At 43.2% G+C, this 20,290-nt stretch overlaps 1 protein-coding gene and 1 pseudogene across 4 annotated transcripts in view; one reads left to right on the forward strand and one right to left on the reverse strand.

Annotated features, from left to right (window-relative positions):
• The window catches only part of LOC106562998 (protein crumbs homolog 2-like), a 41,221-nt pseudogene extending 37,071 nt beyond the window's left edge, over positions 1-4,150 (forward strand).
• Positions 4,151-11,198: 7,048 nt separating this feature from the next.
• LOC106562885 (DENN domain-containing protein 1A) overlaps positions 11,199-20,290 on the reverse strand; it is a 280,022-nt gene continuing 270,930 nt past the window's right edge. For 2 of the 4 annotated variants that reach the window (XM_014127956.2, XM_045689820.1), the window contains 3 exons: positions 14,103-14,240; positions 13,435-13,669; positions 11,199-13,249 (listed from right to left, as the gene is read on the reverse strand). In XM_014127956.2, coding sequence (XP_013983431.2) covers positions 12,176-13,249; positions 13,435-13,669; positions 14,103-14,240 — 1,447 coding nt within the window. In that variant the 3' untranslated portion in view covers positions 11,199-12,175. The remainder of the gene's footprint in view (positions 13,250-13,434; positions 13,670-14,102; positions 14,241-20,290) is intronic. The other 2 variants (XM_045689822.1, XM_045689821.1) reach the window with 1 other exon arrangement.

Here is a 20,290-nt window from a genome sequence, read left to right on the forward strand (position 1 = left end):
CAGCTGTGCTTGCCCGTGGATGCTGCTCAGCCGAGGCGGATTCTGCTCTATTTTTTCAAGCGGTGTCATCATTGTAAGTGCTGATACGCCAGTATTTACATCCAACAGCAGGACCAGCTAACTTGCCCACTCTAGCTAGCTAGCTGGCTAATACTACCAGTTTACAGAGTTACGTTTAACAATAAAAATCATTGTTAATCCATTTTTGGATTAACAATAGCTGTTGCATGTAAATACGTTTTTATGCATGCTTAGGGTTTTATAGTGATGTTTTTGTTGTTTATTTTGTTGCTATGATCACCGCCGGCTTTCGCATAGACTGTGGGCTGTCGCCTTGTGTGTGACTAGGGGGACAAGTAGTGTACTCGGCGGAGTACTCTGTGATATTCTTCTGGCTGTCGGAAAAGCGCTTTAGGGTTTCTTCACCTTTGCTTTCTTGCAAAAGCCTTACATTTTTATTTATTTTAGTGTATATCTGTCTTTGCATGAATGAGACAATTCCCACACACACAAAATGCATACTAGGTAGGTTTAATAGTACATTATATATATATAGTGAGTTTTTTGTTGTCTAATATCTAACCCGTCTGTTAACCCTCAGGTGTGACCAACGCTGCCTTCGAGATCAACCCAGTGCAACTCAGTGCAGAGGGTTCCCTGGGCTTGCCGCTGACCCAAGTGTACCTGGAGCTCCGCACCCGCTCGGAGAAGGCTGTGCTGTTCTGAGCCTCCCATGGGGCCAAGCTCCTGCTGGTGGGACTGCTGGACTCCTCGATCTGCAATGAGATCCATGGGAGGCTCAGTGTGGAGGTGCTGACCTTCTCCGACGTGCGCCATGTGGCCTATGGCCGTTGGCACCGCTTGCACATATCCATGGTTCGACCCGGACAGCAAGGCTTCCCACTGGGTCATCACCGTGGATGGCATCACCGACGCCAGCAGCACCCCTGAGGAGGCGGTTGCCCTGCACTTCCTCAGCGCGGTGGGGCAGAGGCTGCTATCGCCGAGAGCTTCTCGGGCGCCATGCGAGTCGGTAGGGTCTATCTACCATTCGTGGATGCCCAACACCCACTGCAGCCTGCCCGTTTCCACAGAACAGGCGACAAGGACATCCACACGGGTTGTACGAGTGCTGATGTATGCCATTCGGATCCCTGCTGGAAAGGAGCTTCGTGCAAGGATCTCTTTAACAAGTTTGACTGCGTATGAAAGCCGGGTTGGGAGGGAGAGCAGTGCGAGGTGGACACAGATGAGTGCGCGACCGGGCCCTGCGTCTACGGCATCTGCACTGATGTGTTGGCAGGTTTCAATTGCGCAGGTTTCAAGTGCACATTTTCGGGGGTGATAGCTGCGAGGAGGACCTGAAGGAGTGCGAGGAACATAACTGTGAAAACGGGGGAACCTGTGTGGATGGGGTGAACAACTATATTAGCGAGTGCACAGATGACTTTGCCGGTACACTCTGCCAACCAATTAGTGTCACAGTAAGTGGTCAGGGTCCATTGTCATGTGGAATAATAGATTCTCAGATCATTTGTATCTAGCTAGCACATATTTAGGTTTTATACCAAGTTTTATATTGAATTGCTTAACCTATCATATCAAATACAGCATACCTAATGTAAGTGACAAACAGATATTATAAATATAAGTTGCATGATTATATATTTTTTGATGAACAGGAACCCTTCACTCGAACACCTATTGTGGACATTGGGTAGTTTTCAAGGCTTTGAGTCACCATTATGAAGAGGGTGTAATTCTGTACATTACCCACAGGTGGACCTACCCGCCATTGATGTGCGAAGAGGATGTTCAGTGTGAAAATGAAATCTGCCATGACGGGCTGTGAGGGGCCAACTGTTTCTGTGTGCCCGGTTTTGCAGGGGAGAGGTAAGTTCTCGAAGCTCCTCTCAATGGAGTGGGACACATTTTTTTAAATTCACAAAATAACACAGCTGTTTACAAATCAGCCATTACTGTCACGCTCGTCGTCGGTGGAGGACCAAAACGCAGCAGGCATGCGGTTGTTCATTTTGAACGTTTATTAACTCCAAAATGAACACAAAAATAACAAAAGAGAACGAACGATAAACTGACAGTCCTGTAATGTTGACACACACTAAACACGGACCAATCTCCCACAAATGACAAACACAAACACACCCTAATATATGGGACTCTCAATCAAAGGCAAATAGACAACACCTGCCTTCAACTGAGAGTCCCAACCCCAATTAACCAAAACATAGAAACAGACACACTAGACTAAACATAGAATACATGAAAACCAAACAGTGCCCAAAAACCCCGGAATACTTAAATCAAATGCCCCTTCAACAAACACACCACCCCGAACCACATAAAACGAATACCCTCTGCCACGTCCTGACCAAACTACAATACCAATTAACCTTATACTGGCCAGGACGTGACAATTACAGTGTACCACAGTTTGGGAAACACTGCTTGGTATGGTACTCTAGGGATGGATACCAGAATATATATATATATATATATATATATATATATATATATATATATATATATATATATATATAAAATTATTGGCACCTTTGATAAAGATTAGCAAAAAAGACTATAAATAAATAATACAAATACTGAGCTATATTGTATGTTCAAAATAATGGGGAAATCATATTATTTTATACTAATACAATTGCTTAGAGAAAGATGATTTTTTTCATAATTTTTTTTACCCGTTTCTAACCAAATTCAGTGGGATCCAATTGGTAGTTACAGTCTTGTCTCATCGCTGCAGCTCCCGTATGGACTCGGGAGAGGTGAAGGTCGAGAGCCGTGCATCGAAAGCCATGCGCACCAATGTGTCAGAGGAAACACCGTACACCTGGCGACCTTGTCAGTGTGCACTGCGCCTGGCCCGCCACAGGAGTCGCTAGTGTGTGATGGGACAAGGACATCCCTGCGGCCAAACCCTCCCCTAATCCTGACGACGCTGGGCCAATTGTGTGCCGCCCCATGGGTTTCCCAGTTGCGTCCGGCTGCGACAGAGCCTGGACTCGAACCCAGAATCTCTAGTGGCACAGCAAGCACTAAAAAAATCAAAAAAGATAGGGGTCAAAATTATTGGCACCCTTTCCTTGTGAGGATACCACTGAAACTTTTTCTAAAATGTTTTATGAGATTGGAGAACACATTGGGAGGGATCTTAGACCATTCCTCCATACAGATCCTTCCCAGATCCATGGCTCAGTGCCATTATCCTTGCAAGGTGAGGTATTGAAAGGCATTTTGACCCCTACAGTACCTTTTTTGAGAGAAGAAAAGTATTACTTGTTAAAAAATATCTTGTTCTCTGAGCAATTGTATTAGAATAAAATAATTTCCCAACAATTTACAAAAGGTATTTGAATGATTTATTTTATACAGTAATTTTCGCTAGAGAGTGTCAATCATTTCAGACCCCACTGTATATCATGCTTGTTCTGTCTAGACTTTAAAAGGTCCTCATTGTGTTTTCCTCCTCAGGCGTGAAATGGAGATAAATGAGTGTGAGTCTAACCCCTGTCGGAATGGTGGATCCTGTATCGAACGACTCAATAGGTTCTGGTGTGTGTGCTTTCCTGGCTACAGCGGCCCATTCTGCCATACAAAAGTAAGAACTATTGACTTCTTCATTCTTCTCCTCCAAGTAATTTTGCATTCATTGTCTATGTATACACAATAAATAATTATTTAATTATTGGTAAACATTTCTAATAATTTCTTAGTATTATCGTCTTTCCAATGCATTTATAGTTATTCATACAAATCTATGGATTTATAATGGTTTATTCATAAAGACTAGTATGACATGTAATATATATTCTAATCATTATGGTAATTTTAGAATTAGTCACTCATCACTGACATTTCTCCCTTGGTTCCTTGCTTGTTTCCTCCTTGCAGAAACAGCCCCAGAAAGAGCGGGTGCCGTGGCTGGTCATAGCCATCCCCCGGTGTGCCTTGGTGCTCTGCTGGCAGTCATCACCTCACCTTGATGGTGTTCACAGCCCGCAAGAAGCGCCAGTTGGAGGGACCCTACAGCCTCAGCACTCAGGAGGTGGCAGGGGCACGCCTGGAAATGGACAGCATGCTTAAGGTGCCCACCGAGGAGCGGCTCATCTGATCAGTCAAGATCTGATCCAAGAACTGTGCTCGGGACATGTGGCTAGGCTGCGTCATACAAAAAGCTGCAAATACTCATCTGAGAGCACAGCACTGCTGGCAGGTGCGCAAGAATCACTGAGACAATAGACTCTATAGTCGGTCTATCTCGCTGGAGGGAGATACAGGGGGAGACGACATGAGCTGCTGCCCCCTGATGGATAGATATGTTACTGGCCCAGTGGTGCCGTGTTTTTGTGTTTTGTTTGCCCTGATCTTATGTGTGAGTAGTTTGGAGGATCTTGGGGAGGGAGTAGAGGTTGGAGTAGTGGGGGTGGGCAGTGCAGGGTGGTTGGTAAAGAACTGAGTTGGATGTCTGAAGGAGCATCCCGGTTGGTGGTGGAGGCGTTCCAAAGTCATTGAACGACTGGGCGGGAAGTCAAAGGTCCAAGGACAACCTTTGGTCTCCGATAGACTGAGAGGAGGCTCCAGTGTAACACTGGCATATGCCATTCGATCGAGCGTTGAAGATGGACTGGATGGACTTTTCTTTTTTAAGAAATACATGAACAGTGGGCACCCACTACTTCCACCCTTACTACAGCCTTGCAATTTTTGGTTCATGTTTTGATAAACATTTTTACTCTAGGTAGGGCAACAATCTTAAAGGGGAGGTTCAGTATTTTCCAGTCTATGGTCCAAGAGAAACTGTAATTGTTTTTCTTTAAACAGCCACTACAAACTTCAGCTAACTTTAGTCTCTGCTAGCAAAAAATATACCCCACGATGCACTGCCTGGTAAGGACATAATGTTGTTCTCTTCCCCCTAAACCTCTGCCCCTAAGACTCATTTATCCTCAATATGTGAGATTGTGGTATCACTATGCACTCAAGGTTACACAGTTCTACAACTGGTGCAAAAACGGCAGAGTAGCCTTACGAGAACTCGTTCTGTCGCACTCTACAGTCCCTCCCCAAGATTGAATGGCTACTTTTCTTTTATGTGTGAAGAGAACATATAGTTTGTATATTTTTGGTTGTTTGATTATTATTTTGTGTTTGATTATAAGTTGAAATTTTAAGCACGTCACAAAGAGAGCTCTTCCACCCAATTTTGGTTAGACTTTTTAACTCGGCATGCCCACTTTTGTTTACAAACAGAGGATAAGACAATCGTGTATCTGAGCAGCTAGATAAGTTGATGAAAGATTGGATAGAAGTTTCTGATTTAGAATATTTTTTATGTCACTCAAACTGGTGCTGTAGATATCTGTGATAAAGCCTGAGATGGTACAGTAAATTCATCTGTCCATACTTGGAGTTTGGCTTAAAATTGTTCCTTTCACCAAAATATAGGGTACTGTATGTGACTGGAAACGGCAAAAGTAAGCCAAATTCGACTATGCCTTTATCTTCTTGTCCCATTCTCAAACATTTTGTCATACTTTGACTGTCTCGTACGAAACATGTTTCCTTCACTGTTTCTTAATGCAAACATCAAATCTCAGCAAGACCAATTGAAGAATAACAGGCATGAGTTCCATCAAATCTCTAGAGAAAAGCAATGTGATACAAATATGAACTGTAAACAGAAAATACTACTGTACATATTTCTTTGTTCTTTTAACTACTGAGGAAAAGCTAAACGTTTGTCTTTCATTGTTCACACGTGAATGTTAATTGATATGACTGTAGTTATTTGCTGGGTTGTTCGATATCTGCGTTAGGTTACACTGTTTTGACATTCTAGCCTCATTGACGCTGGCCGTTTCAAATATTGATACTGTTCATAGGTTTCGCATAAGAAGCATTCAAAATATCCAATAGACAGCACTGTAGAGTATTCTACACAAACATAACCTTGTTTTTATTGAACTGTAAAAATGTGTCAAATCTGTAGATTCTTGTAATAAAACACTGAAGGGCAATCTGAGTCAGCACATTTTAGTGAGTAGGTCGATGGGTCACTCAAGTTGCTCAAGTGTCACTTCAACTTAACGAGGACTTTTGAAGTTCGTTAGTATTAGCCTAGCTTAGCTTTTAGCATCAGCCTAGCTTTGCTGAACTTAGTAAAACCTGTCATTTTGTTGGTTCAGATTTGCAAAGGAAATGCCACCCGTACAGTATAAACTCAAGAATATACTGTAGATAGCAAACCTGAATATCTGGGCCTTGCCGCTCTTCTGATATGGATCCATGCCAACAGGATCTGCGTGGGGTGAGAATGGTACAAGAGACTATGCTAGACTGTTTTACAAAGGGTCTTTAAAAGAGCCATTACCCCCAGAATAGTTACACTTGTCCTGGACTTCAGGGACAAGAGTGATTAATGACCAGACCACACTGCAAATCCTAAAAGAGTGAGAGACAGAAACATGGCTAGAGATAAGGGAGAGAGAGAAAGCCCATTTTAATTACATTGAATTGAGAGACAGAGTTTTGTCAAATAACAGACAGATGAGTGGAAACATGGGAAAATATTTTAGCTTAAACAGAACTTTAAGCAGCAAATCAAAGTCAGTACAACTACCAGGGCTACCAAGAAGTGAATCAAAATAAGCCAGGCAGTGATCGTGTGACTGTGCTCTTTTTAATCGTGAAAGACACGCAAATGAGGAAAAGAAACAGAAAACACAACAAAATCAATCCAAACTCAAAAAAGTGCTCAATTGTATATAAAAATAGCATCACATTTCTATAGGAAACATTCTTTGAGATGGGAGGGGAGGTGGAGGTATGGCCACACTCTACATCAGCAACAAATAGACACACAAAGGTATTTTTCCAACATAGATATGGATCAAAACATCATGGATTATCCTTTACGGTAAGGCAACAACTGTTATTTGAAAGCTCTGTGATTCAATACAATTCTGCTACTGTCTTGATCAAGTGTGAGTGAGATTTCATTTAATGCATTGCTCTGATTCTTAAAGCACACTTACAATGTATTGTCGATCAAAAGTAACCACAGCCCTGAAAAAGGTACGTACAAACCATGGAGAGTGGAAACATTTGAAGTTATTGAATGAATACTAGGGGTGAACGCAGTACTAATGATTCTAGGTTCTGGTCAAACCAAGGTTTCTTTTAGTATAAATACAATTAATACTTAAGTATGTCTAGATATAGCTAGGTAAATAGACAGCTAATTATCGGCACTTTGGGTAATTTATGACTAGTTTATCAATATGCCACTAACACCATGCTTAAGAAAAAATTATTCTGTATTTTTGTTTTTGTCGCAAACCTTTTTGGGAAAAAAATGAAATGTTATATATTATAAATGCATATTGCAGCATACGTATGTGAATCAGTGCCTAAAAGAGAAACTTAAAATGTTACTGAAGTTCTCGCTAACTCATTGATCCTGTTTTGTGAAGTACCCAACAGATTCAATCTAACAAATAATTTTGCTCAATAAGCTGTTGGGAATAGAGAGGAGAAAAACGTGAAGTCGTTTTACTCTGTTAGATTAACATGAGGAGTTCCAAAAGATGATCCTTAATGTTTCTAGTATTAGCTGACAGTACTTATCTCTTTAATCATTCGCACACTGTACATTATGTTTGTTCCCCACATAAAGCAAGAACCATGACATGTGTTCCAATATAATCTTCCAGACACCATTTGACATGATTAAGCCTTACTGTAATCTTCCTGCAGACAGTTAGCTTTTAGCATTAGCATGAAGCCACTATGACTCCATTTGTGTGAATACCCACAAGGCAGTGGGGGGAGACATTTGTAGCAGCTCTCTGGACAAATGTTCGGTAGTGTCACAGACTAGTGTTGTCTTAGTTCTTGGTGTAGGTCCTGATTTCAGTCATCTCGGTCAAACCGGAAGTGCACTGGCAAGCAATTGCAATCGTAACCGAGAAAGGTACCCATTTTTTCAGTATGTACTTTACAATCTTGCACACATAGTAGCAAAACACTCAGCAAGCAGCCAGTGACTCAGTAGTAGGTGATCACTGTCCTCAGACACAGAAAACATGATAATACTCCAAATAATCCAAAATCAACAAAGGGAAAAAGGGAATACATGGGATGAGTTTAAATAGCAAACACGGTGGTTCTATATTTCTCCCCTACTACATAGGAATGAATTTTGACAAATTAATTATCAAATGTTTCACCTGAAAGATTGCAGTAACAGACATGACATAAATTAAAGATGGCCATTTGAAGGTCCACAACCATCTTCTTTAGCCTAAACGGTATACCACATAAAAAAAAAATACAAAAATAAAATTGTCTGCATAAAAAATAGTCTGCAAAAACACTACAGTAAATACTGTAGTATTTATTGCAGTATACTATAGTCTTTACAGTTTACTATATTATAAATACAGTAGTAAAAAAAAAGAGTAAAATATACTAATAATATACTAGTAATTAATGTAGTTTATTGCGGACTGTAGTATACTGTAGTATTTACTGTAGTCTTTTTGCAGACTGTAGTGTGGTATACTTTGGTATTTACTGTAGTGTTTTTGGGAACATTGCTGTAGTATTTACTGAAGTATTTTTGTTATATTATCTTTGATGTAGAAGTGGGAGGGCTTTCTCCTTGAGGAAACCTACTGGAGAAACACTAACAAAAGCAAATGTTCCATAACCGGTAAATAGTTAGGACTAGCTTCTAAAAGAAGAGTTCAGAGCTTCTGCTCTTTTCTATAACCATACTTGGCATGTATACTGAACAAAATTATAAACGCAACATGTAAAGTGTTGGTCCCATGTTTCATAAGCTGAAATAAAAGATATCAGAAGATTTCCATACTCACAAAAAGTGTATTTCTGTCAAATTGTGTGCACAAATTTGTTTACATCCCTATTAGTGAGAATTTCTACTTTGCCAAGATAATCCATCCACCTGACAGGTGTGGCATATCAAGAAGCTGATTAAACAGCATGGTCATTACACCGGTGCACCTTGTGCTGGGGACAATAAGAGGCCACTCTAAAATGTGCAGTTTTGTCACACAACACAATGCCACAGATGTCACAAGGTTCGAGGGAGCGTACAATTGGCATGCTGACTGCAGGAATGTCCACCAAAGCTGTTGCAAGAGAATTTCATGTTATTTTCTCTACCATAAGCCGCCTCCAACGTCATTTTAGAGAATTTGGCAGTATGTCCAACCGGCCTCACAATCGCAGACCACATGTAACCACACCATCCCAGGACCTCCACATCCGGCTTCTTCACCTGCGGGATCGTCTGAGACCAGCCACCCGGACAGCTGATGAAACTGAGGAGTATTTCTGTCTGTAATAAAGCCCTTTTGTGGGGATAAACTCATTCTGATATGCCCTCCCAGGCCCACCAATGGCTGTGCCCCTGCCCAGTCATGTGAAATCCATAGATTAGGGCCTAATAAATTTATTTCAATTGCCTGATTTCCTTATATGAACTGTAACTCACTAAAACCGTTGAAATTGTTGCATGTTGCATTTATATTTTTGTTCAGTATAGGTTTCTCACTTACACGTGGCACAAATTGGAATATGGGGGAGGGGAATGGACAGGGTATATACAAATTAAATACTGTATTATTTACTATAGTTTAAAAAATATAGTGTTTATGCAGACTGCAGTGTTTTTGCAGACATTTCTGTGGCATTTACTATAGTATACAACAAAATTATATACTAAGTACTACACATTTTCGAGGGATGCAATAGTGTGTAGTATAGTATTCTACAGTATACTACATAATTATATACAGTTGAAGTTGGAAGTTTACATACACTTAGGTTGCAGTCATTAAAACTCGTTTTTCAACCACAAATTTCTTGTTAACAAACTATAGTTTTGGCAAGTTGGTTAGGACATCTACTTTGTGCATGACACAAGTCATTTTTCAAACAATTGTTTACAGATTATTTTATATTTAATTCACTGTATCACAATTCCAGTGGGTCAGAAATTTACATACACTAAGTTGACAGTGCCTTTAAACAGCTTGGAAAACACCTTGTCATTTAGAAGCTTCTGATAGACTAATTGACATCATTTGAGTCAATCAGAGGTGTACCTGTGGATGTATTTCAAGGCCTACCTTCAAACTCAGTGCCTCTTTGCTTGACATCATGGGAAAATCAAAAGAAATCAGCCAAGACCTCAGAAAAAAAATTGTAGACCTCCACAAGTCTGATTCATCCTTGGGAGCAATTTCCAAACGCCTGAAGGTACCGCGTTCATCTGTACAAACAATAGTACGCAAGTATAAACGCCATGGGACCACACAGCCGTAATACCGCTCAGGAAGGAGACACGTGCAAAAAGTGCAAATCAATCCGAGACCAACAACAAAAGAAGTTGTGAAGATGCTGGAGGAAACAGGTACAAATTATCTATATCCACAGTAAAACGAGTCCTATATCGACATAACCTGAAAGGCCGCTCAGCAAGGAAGAAGCCACTGCTCCAAAACAGCCATAAAAAAGCCAGACTACGGTTTGCAACTGCACATGGAGACAAAGATCATACTTTTTGGAGAAATGTCCTCTGGTCTGATGAAAGAAAAATATAACTCTTTGGCCATAATGACCATCGTTCTGTTTGGAGGAAAAAGGGGGAGGCTTGCAAGACAAAGAATACCATCCCAACCGTGAAGCACGGGGGTGGCAACATCATGTTGTGGGGGTGCTTTGCTGCAGGAGGGACTGGTGCACTTCACAAAATAGATGGCATCATGAGGAGGGAAAATTACGTAGATATATTGAAGCAACATCTCAAGACATCAGTCAGGAAGTTAAGGCTTGGTCGCAAATGGGTCTTCCGAATGGACAATGACCCCAAGCATACTTCCAAAGTTGTGACAAAATGGCTTAAGGACAACAAAGTCAAGGTATTGGAGTGGCCATCACCAAGCCCTGACCTCAACCCTATAGAAAATTTGTTGGCAGAACTGAAAAAGCGTGTGCGAGCAAGGAGGCATACAAACCGGGCCAAAGTTCACCCAACTTATTGTGGGAAGCTTGTGGAAGGCTACCTGAAACGTTTGACCCAGGTTAAACAATTTAAAGGCAATGCTACCAAATAATAATTGAATGTATGTAAACTTCTGACCCACTGGGAATGTGATGAAAGAAATAAAAGCTGAAATAAATCATTCTCTCTACTATTATTCTGACATTTCACATTCTTAAAATAAAGTGGTGATCCTAACTGACCTAAGACAGGGATATTTTACTAGGATTAAATGTCAGGAATTGTGAAAAACTGAGTTTAAATGTATTTGGCTAAGGTGTATGTAAACTTCCGACTTCAACTGTAGTAAACTGTAGTATTTTTTTAAATGTGTGATATTTTCCGGCAGATTTGCTTCAGTGAATGAGTACGTTCCATTAGTTTGTACAGAGGTGAGTCCAGACAAACAAAATCATGTATCGTTTGAGTGTTTCCTCTAAAAGAAATTGTTTAGCATGACACAGCTGAAGACATCGAGGCTGGACTGACTGCATGTTTGTAATGCGCTGTTAACCTGGGCAATCCACAAATGCGGACTACTGGCTACTCTAATGATTAGCATTATCATTGTAGTGACAGACATGGCTCTGACAGTTTCTGAGATGTGCTGGCCTTTTGGTGCTTGGTCTCAGGATAGAATCAAGATGCATTTTAGAGGCCACACAATTTACTGTTTGAGCTAAGCAAAGCTATAGGCTAAGCTAAGAGACACTGTGCAAGAGTGCGCTAGCATGGGCTGTGCACGGTTGACATATCAGCATACTGAAAGAAGTAAAGCCAGGTTTAGAGTCCCATTCCTGGCTAAAGGACGAAAGAGAGCGATAGAGGGTGAGAGACAGAGAAAGAGAAAAAGTAAGAAGGAAAGGCTCGAACTCCGACGCTCAGCAGAGGGGGAACGGACTTGTCCAAGTGACTGGGGGAGGGGACCGTGTGGAAACCAGCTTCTCGATTTGTCACCTGACACACAGACTCTATTCCTCATTGATCAGCAGCATAAGCTGGTGCAGGGAAGGGGTACATAAGACAATGCCACTAAGTGGAACGTCACTTAGTGTCATTGGGGGGTTAGTCAAAAGTCTCCCACTTCCCCCGAAGGTCCTTCTTTTTAGGTAGTGTGACGGTCGGCATGGCCATGGCCAGTAGGTCCCCAAAGGGATCCTGAGTCTCAGAGTCCTCTGTTGTGTTGGGAGGCTTAGGGATGGGGGCTGTGGGGGAGTTCAACAGGCTGTCTGAAGAGGTGAGGGGAGGACCGCCATGATTGGGGAAGGCAGGCCGCATAGAGCCCATGCCAGGGGGGAGGGTGGACCCGACAGGGGAGGACAGTCTGTAGAGCCCCAGAATTGTGGAGAGAGGGTGAGGAGGATGACCATGGGGGGTGGCATGGAAATAGGCAGAGGCAGGAGTCCTGCATGCGCCTCCACTGAAGGGATTCCCCGCCACGGTGGGCAAGTAGGGTCTGTGGGTAGGGTAACCGAGGGGCGTGGTGAAGGGGTTGAAAGGCATGTGCTGGTGGAAGGGGGGCAGGCTCTGGGGATAGGGCCATGACGGGAAAACGGTCCTGGAGGATGGAGGGGCAGCACCGGAAAGGGAGTCTGCTCCTTCCCCTGCCGAGGCTGGGGTGGTGGTGGTTTGGGCTGGGTTGTTCAGGGGGTCAAGGAGGCTGAGCAGATCCATGTCCTCACCTTCGCTGAAGTCTATCTTGGTGGGCTGCAGCATCAGGTTACCCCCCATCCCAAGGGCCTGCCGGAACTCCTGACCCCCTGCCGTAGTGGTCCCACCCTCCCCCGCCACTCCTGGCTTGTTTTGTGGCTCGTGCACCGGTGGCGCACCCAAGACCTTCCCTGGCTCTGGGGTTTTCCTCCCCTGGGGGCGGGGGATGGTGATGCACCCCCCTTGGCTAGGGGTGGCGGAGGGATCCGGCAGCTCAGGGACCCCGGGACCGAAGCTTTCTCGGCTGGGGGACCGTGGCTCCTCAAGTTCAGGGGGGGGCACGGACAGGGGTCCGTCCCAGTTCGGAGACAACCGGCTGGCCAAGGCCATGTCATCTTGCCCATGCATACTCCACATCTTGTTGTAAGGGTTGGGGTGTTTGAGGCCTGGGAGGGTGCACGTGTGCTCACTGCCGCTCAGGTCCATGCGCTACAGAGGGAAGACACAAGAAAACAAAACAGCTGATAACCAGTACTATCAAGAGCTGTGTAACATCACAAGTATAGATATTGGACCACAGAAGTCTTTAAAAAAAATAGCCCGTGGACCGGGAGTTTCAGACCCTGAAATAGATATTTGATCCAGGTCTGTAGCCTCCACATGCCCTCTGCTACCTGGTAGGTGAATTTCTGCTGCTCCTGGGGGTCTTTGGGAATGCGGAGGTCCTCCAGGCTCCTGGCAAGGCTGAGCTGCTGGCCCTCGGTCTCATCCAAGCAGCTGAACATGTCCCCTAGCAGGTTGATGTCCGCAAACTTCTCCATCACCGGGCTGGGTGGGGCCGTGTAGGAGGGGCCGCTGCTGGGTTCCTCTGCAAACTCTGCCTCCTTCAGGGAGCGGTAAGGCTGCGGCCTGTTGGAAATATTGTTCTGTTAGTTACATGCACAACATAATTAATATTGTCACATACAGTACAATAAACTGTTGACAAGACGCTCTAGCAATTATATTATTATAGTCCCAGCACAGAGATACAATCAACTTATATTCTATATCTACACTTGCATGATGCCTGCTTTTTTAGCTACATTATAAGCTACTATTGCAGCAGAAAAAAACATTTGCTTGCAAAGGGGTGAAAAAAACATTTGAGAGATGGACCACCAATCATTATGCCGACAGCAGAAAGAGATGTCTTTAGACAATTATAAATCAATCAAAGAGAAAACAAAGGAAGAGTGGCAGATCAGCCACCCAATCATGCTTCCAGCTGGGCCGAGATAAGTCAATTAATCAAGTACTATAATGAAGCAAATGCATTATCATTGGTAGGAGTGCAGCGTACAGGGGTGACCATTCAAACGGGGCGGAGAAGAGAAAGCTTTCGGGGAAGCCAGTGATGGAGTCGTCTTCGTGCTGCAGCTCGTCGCCTGAGGAGTCCTCGGACAGAAAGACTGTGTAGTGACGTGTGGGACGGACACAACTGGGGGAGGTAGATAAGTAGAGAGAGAGAGAGAGAGAATGACAGAGATAGAAAAGGAAGGAGAGGAGGAGAGATCCCATATCACACACAGATCCGAGGGAGAGAGGAGGGGGAGAAGGAAAGACAGACACACCGAAAGAAAGTTGTAGCTGGATCATTTTCAGATGATTTTGTCTGATATTTGATCTTTAAAAAATCATCATTGTTCATTTATGTATGTACGACTGATAAATATGGAATAGAACAGTATACTGATCCTACAATTACTTTGTTTTTCAATGAGGTGAGAGAAAGGGAGAGATGATTGAATAAGAGGAAAGGAGAGATGGTTACAGAAAGGCCAAGCTCAGTCTTAGCTGGTGACATATTTTTCTTCATTGATAAATACTGAACAATACAACAACTTACTTTCAGTCTGGAGCTCTACTTATTAGGCCACAAGAGGGCATCAAACATCTGTAGATTTAGCAACCTGAGGGCTCCATTTTAACAAACCTAACGCAATGGTACATCTTAGCGATGGCATTAGCGCTATAGATTCGGGGGTGTGTCAGAAATATTTGTGCTGTTTTCATAGCTGGCGGTGGCGGTGAAAGGGCTGGGATTTGATGACTAAATAAACTGTACGTGTGTCGAGGGCTTGACCATTCACTGGCCAATCAACGTGTACTTCTGTATTTATTAAATCAAACTTTATTTGTCACATGTGCCAAATACAACGTGTAGACCTTAGTGAAATGCTCACTTACAAACCCTTAACCAACTGTGCAGTTCAAGAAGAGTTAAGAAAATATTTAACAAATAAACTGAGGTAAAAAATTTGAAAAAGTAACACAATAACATAACAATAAAGAGACTATATACAGGGGGTACCGGTACTGAGAAAGTGTGTGGGGGTACATGTTAGTTGAGGTAATTTGTACATGAAGGTAGGGGTAAAGTGACGATGCATAGATAACAAACAGCGAGTAGCAGCAGTGTACAAAACAAACGGGGGTCAATGTAATAGTCCGGTGGCCATTTGATTAATTGTTCAGCAGTCTAATGGCTTGGGGGTAGAAGCTGTTAAGGAGCCTTTTGGCCCTAGACTTGGCTCTCCAGTACCGCTTGCCATGCGGTAGCAGAGAAAACAGTCTATGACTTGGGTGGCTGGAGTCTTTGACAATTTTTGGGGCCTTCCTCTGGATTGCAGGAAGCTTGGCACCCATGATGTACTGGGTCGTACACACTACCCTCTGTAGCGCCTTACGGTCCGATGCCGAGCAGTTGCCATACCAGGCGGTGATGCAACCGGACAGGATGCTCTCAATGGTGCAGCTGTAGTACATTTTGAGGATCTAGGGACACATGCCAAATCTTTTCAGTCTCCTGATGGGGAATAGGTTTTGTCGTGCACTCTTAACGACTGTCTTGGTGTGCTTGGACCATGATAGATCATTGGTGATGTGGACAACAAGGAACTTGAAACTCTCGACCAGCTCCACTACAGCCCTGTCGATGTTAATGGGGGCCTGTCTGGCCCGCCTTTTCCTGAACTCCATGATCAGCTCCTTTGTTTTGCTCACATTGAGGGAGAGGTTGTTGTCCTGGCACCACACTGCCAGTTCTCTGACCTCCTCCCTTTAGGCTGTCTCATCGTTGTCGGTCACTGTTGTGTCGTCAGCAAACATAATGATGGTGTTGGAGTCGTGTTCGGCCACACAGTCGTGGGTGAACAGGGAGTACAGGAGGGGACTAAGTACACACTCCTTAGGGGCCCCAGTGTTGAGGATCAGCGTGGCAGACGTGTTGTTGCCTACCCTTACCACCTGGGAGCAGTCTGTCAGGAAGTCCAGGATCCAGTTGCAGAGGGAGGTGTTTAGTCCCAGGGTCCTTAGCTTAGTCATGAGCTTTGTGGGCACTATGGTGTTGAACACTGAGCTGTAGTCAATGAACTGCATTCTCACATAGGTGTTCCTTTTGTCCAGGTAGGAAAGGGCAGTGTGGAGTGCGATTGAGATTGCGTCCACGGTTGATCTGTTGGGGCAGTATGCGAATTGGAGTGGGTCTAGGGTATCCTGGAGGATGCTGTTGATGTGAGCCATGACCATTCTTTCAAAGCACTTCATGGCTACCGACGTGAGTGCTATGGGGCGGTAATCATTTAGGCAGGTTAACTTCGCTTCCTTGGGCACAGGGACTATGGTGGCATGCTTGAAACATGTAGGTATTACAGACTCAGTCAGGGAGACATTGAAAATGTCAGTGAAGACACTTGCCAGTTGGTCTGCGCATGCTTAGAGTACACGTCCTGGTAATCTATCTGGCCCCACGGCTTTGTGAATGTTGACCTGTTTAAAGGTCTTGCTCACATTGGCAACCGAGAGCGTTATCACACAGTCATCCAGAACAGCTGGTGCTCTCATGCACGCTTCAGTGGGCAGCTCACATCTGGGTTACCCTTTGTAGTCCATAATAGTTTTCATGCCCAGCCACATCCGACGAGTGTCAGAGCCGGTGTAGTAGGATTCAATCTTAATCCTGTATTGACGCTTTTCTTGTTTCATGGTCCGTCTAAGGTCATAGCTGGATTTCTTATAGGCTTCCGGATTAGTGTCCCACTCCTTGAAAGCAGCAGCTCTAGCCTTTAGCTCGATGCGGATGTTGCCTGTAATCCATGGCTTCTGTTTGGGAGATGTACGTACGGTCACACTGTGGGGACGTCGTTGTCGATGCACTTATTGATGAAGCTGATGACTGAGGTGGTATACTCCTCAATGCCATTGGATGAATCCCGGAACATATTCCAGTCTGTGCTAGCAAAACAGTCCTGTAGCGTAGCATCAAATCAAATTTTATTGGTCACATTCACATGGTTAGCAGATGTTAATGCGAGTGTAGCGAAATGCTTGTGCGTCTAGTGCCAGTGCAGTAATATCTAATAAGTAATCTAACAATCCCCAACAACTACCTAATACACACAAATCTAACAAGTAATCTAACAATTCCCCAGCAACTACCTAATACACACAAATCTAAAGGGGTGAATGAGAATATGTACATATAAGTATATGGATGAGCGATGGCCGAGCGGCATAGGCAAGGTGCAGTAGATGGTATAAAATACCATCTGCACCATCTGACCACATCCGTATTGAACGAGTCACTGGTACTTCCTGCTTTAGATTTTGCTCGTAAGCAGGAATCTGGAGGATAGAATTATAGTCGGATTTGCCAAATGGAGGGCGGGGGAGAGTTTTGTATGCATCTCTGTGTGTGGAGTAAAGGTGGTCTCGAGTTTTTTCCCCCTGGTTGCACATGTGACATACTGGTAAAAATTGGGTAAAACTGATTTAAGTTTGCCTGCATTAAAGTCCCCGGCCACTAGGAGCACCGCTTCTGGATGAGCATTTTCTTGTTTGCTTATGGCCTTATAGAGTTGGTTGAGAGCACTCTTTGTGCCAGCATCGGTCTGTGGTGGTAAATAGACAGCTACGAATAATATAGATGAGAACTCTCTTGGTAGATAGTGTGGTCTACAGTTTATCATGAGGTACTCTACCTCAGGCGAGCAATACCTTGAGACTTCTTTAATCTTAGACATTGCACAACAGCTGTTATTGACAAAAAGACACACAACCCCACCCCTCATCTTACCAGACGTAGTTTCTCTGTTCTGCCGGTGCATTGAAAATCCCTCCAGCTCTATATTGTCTGTGTCGTCGTTCAGCCACGACTTGGTGAAACATAGGATATTACAGGTCTTAATGTCCCGTTGGTAGGATAATCGTAATCTTAGCTCATCCATTTTATTTTCCAATGATTGCATGTTAGCAAGGAGAATGGAAGGCATTGGGATTTTACTCACTCGCCTACGGATTCTCAAAAAGCAGCCTGATATGCGTCCTCTTTTCTTCATGCAAATGACATGGATCTGGGTGTGTTCCCGAGAGAGCAGTATATCTTTCTCGTCAGACTCGTTAAAGGAAAAAGCTTCTTCCAGTCCGTGGTGAGTAATGCCAGTTCTGATGTCCAGAATTTATTTTCGGGTCATAATAGACGGTAGCAGCAACATTATGTACAAAATAAGTAAAAAAATAAGTTACAAACACTGCAAAAAAACTAACAAAATAGCACAATTGATTACGTGCATGTAAAACGTCAGCCATCCTCTTCGGCACCATTTTGTTTGAGGACTTACGGAGGGAATACTTACACTGTTTGTATTTGGCCATTTTCCCAGTCACCTTGCAATAGTTAAATGCGATGGTTCGCGCTTTCAGTTTTGTGCGAATGCTTCCATCTATCCTTGGTTTCTGGTTTGGGTAGGTTTTAATAGTCACAGTGGGTACAACATATCCTATACACTTCCCGATAAACTCAGTCACCGTATCAGTATATGCATTGATATTATTCTCAGAGGCTACCCGGAACATATCCCAGTCCGTGTGATCAAAACAATCTTGAAGAATGGATTCTGATTTGTCAGACCAGCGTTGAATAGTCCTTAGCACAGGTACTTCCTGTTTGAGTTTCTGCCCCTAGGATGGGAGGAGAAAAATGGAGTCGTAATCAGATTTACCGAAAGGAGGGTGGGGGAGGGCCTTGTAGGCATCCCTGAAGTTGGAGTAGCAGTGGTCGAGTGTTTTAGCAGCGCGAATTCTACAGTCAATGTGTGGATAACATTTTGTATTCTTGTCCTCAAACGATTTATTTTACAATCCCTGATGTCTTTCTGGACAGAAATCCTTGCCCTGAGCTCGTCAACTTTATTATCCAGAGACTAAACATTAATATTAGCGAGTAATATACTTCGAAGCGGTGGATGGTGTGCGCGCCTCCTAGTCGGACTAGAAGAATACTCTGAGTACCTCTCCTTCACCAGCGTTGTTTTGGTTCAGCCTCTGGAATCAGTTCAATTGCCCTGGGGGGTACGAACAAAGGATCTGATTCGGGAAAGTCATTTTCCTGGTTGTAATGCTGGTGAGTTACCGCCACTCTGATATCCAATAGTTCTTCCCGGCTGTATGTAATAACACCAAAAAATGTCTGTGCTAAGAATGTAAGAAATAACACATTAAAAAATAAAATATTGCAAAGTTTCCTAAGAGCTAGAAGCACGGCAGTCCTCTCTGTCGGCACCATGTTGTGTACACACCGCTGACCAGCAAATATTTGTTACGTCTTCAACTAGGAATCACTACAACATCTCTTGTATGATCTCTTATATGCAAATCAACCTCTTGTATGCAAGTCAATATTAGGAAGGTGTTTCTAATGTTTGGTATACTCTGTATGTTAATGTGGGCTATTTTTAGCGCTTTTCTGGGCTGCTTGATTGTTTTTATTGCCTTACTGGGAGGCTTATGAGAGGTACACACGTAACATGTATGTACGCATGACTAAGTCGCTTGGATAAAAGCATCTGCTAAACAGCATATATTATTATTTATATTATATGTAGACATGACAGTGATGTTTATGTTTGAGCTGATAGTGGAGGGTGAATTGCACACAGTGGGCTTCATACTAGGACAAACCGCCTCAGTGTAGGATTGAAAGAGACATTCAGGGGAGTTAGAGGAACATAAATTAGGTTACTTACATTACGACTGCCTACACTCCTGGGAAAATGTACGCTGAACAAAAATATAAACACAACATGTAAAGTGTAGGTCCAATGTTTCATGCTCTGAAATAAAAGATCAGAGAAATATTCCATATGCACAAAAAGCTTATTTCTCTCAAATTGTGTGCAAATTTGTTTACATACATCCCTGTTAGTGAAAATTTCACCTTAAGTGGATGGATTATCTTGGCAGATAGGTGTAGCATATCAAGAATCTGATTAAACAGCATGATCATTACACAAGTGAAACTTGTGCAGGGGACAATAAAAGGCCACTAAAATGTGCAGTTTTGTCACACAAAACAATGCCACAGATGTCTCAAGCTGAGGGAGTGTGCAATTGGCATGCGGACTGCAGGAATGTCCACCAGAGCTGTTGACAGATAATTTTATGTTAATTTCTCTACCTTAAGCCGCCTCCAATGTTGTTTTAGAGAATTTG

This window comes from Salmo salar, chromosome ssa11 (assembly GCF_905237065.1).
Source record: "Salmo salar chromosome ssa11, Ssal_v3.1, whole genome shotgun sequence".
Classification (NCBI taxonomy): domain Eukaryota; kingdom Metazoa; phylum Chordata; class Actinopteri; order Salmoniformes; family Salmonidae; genus Salmo; species Salmo salar.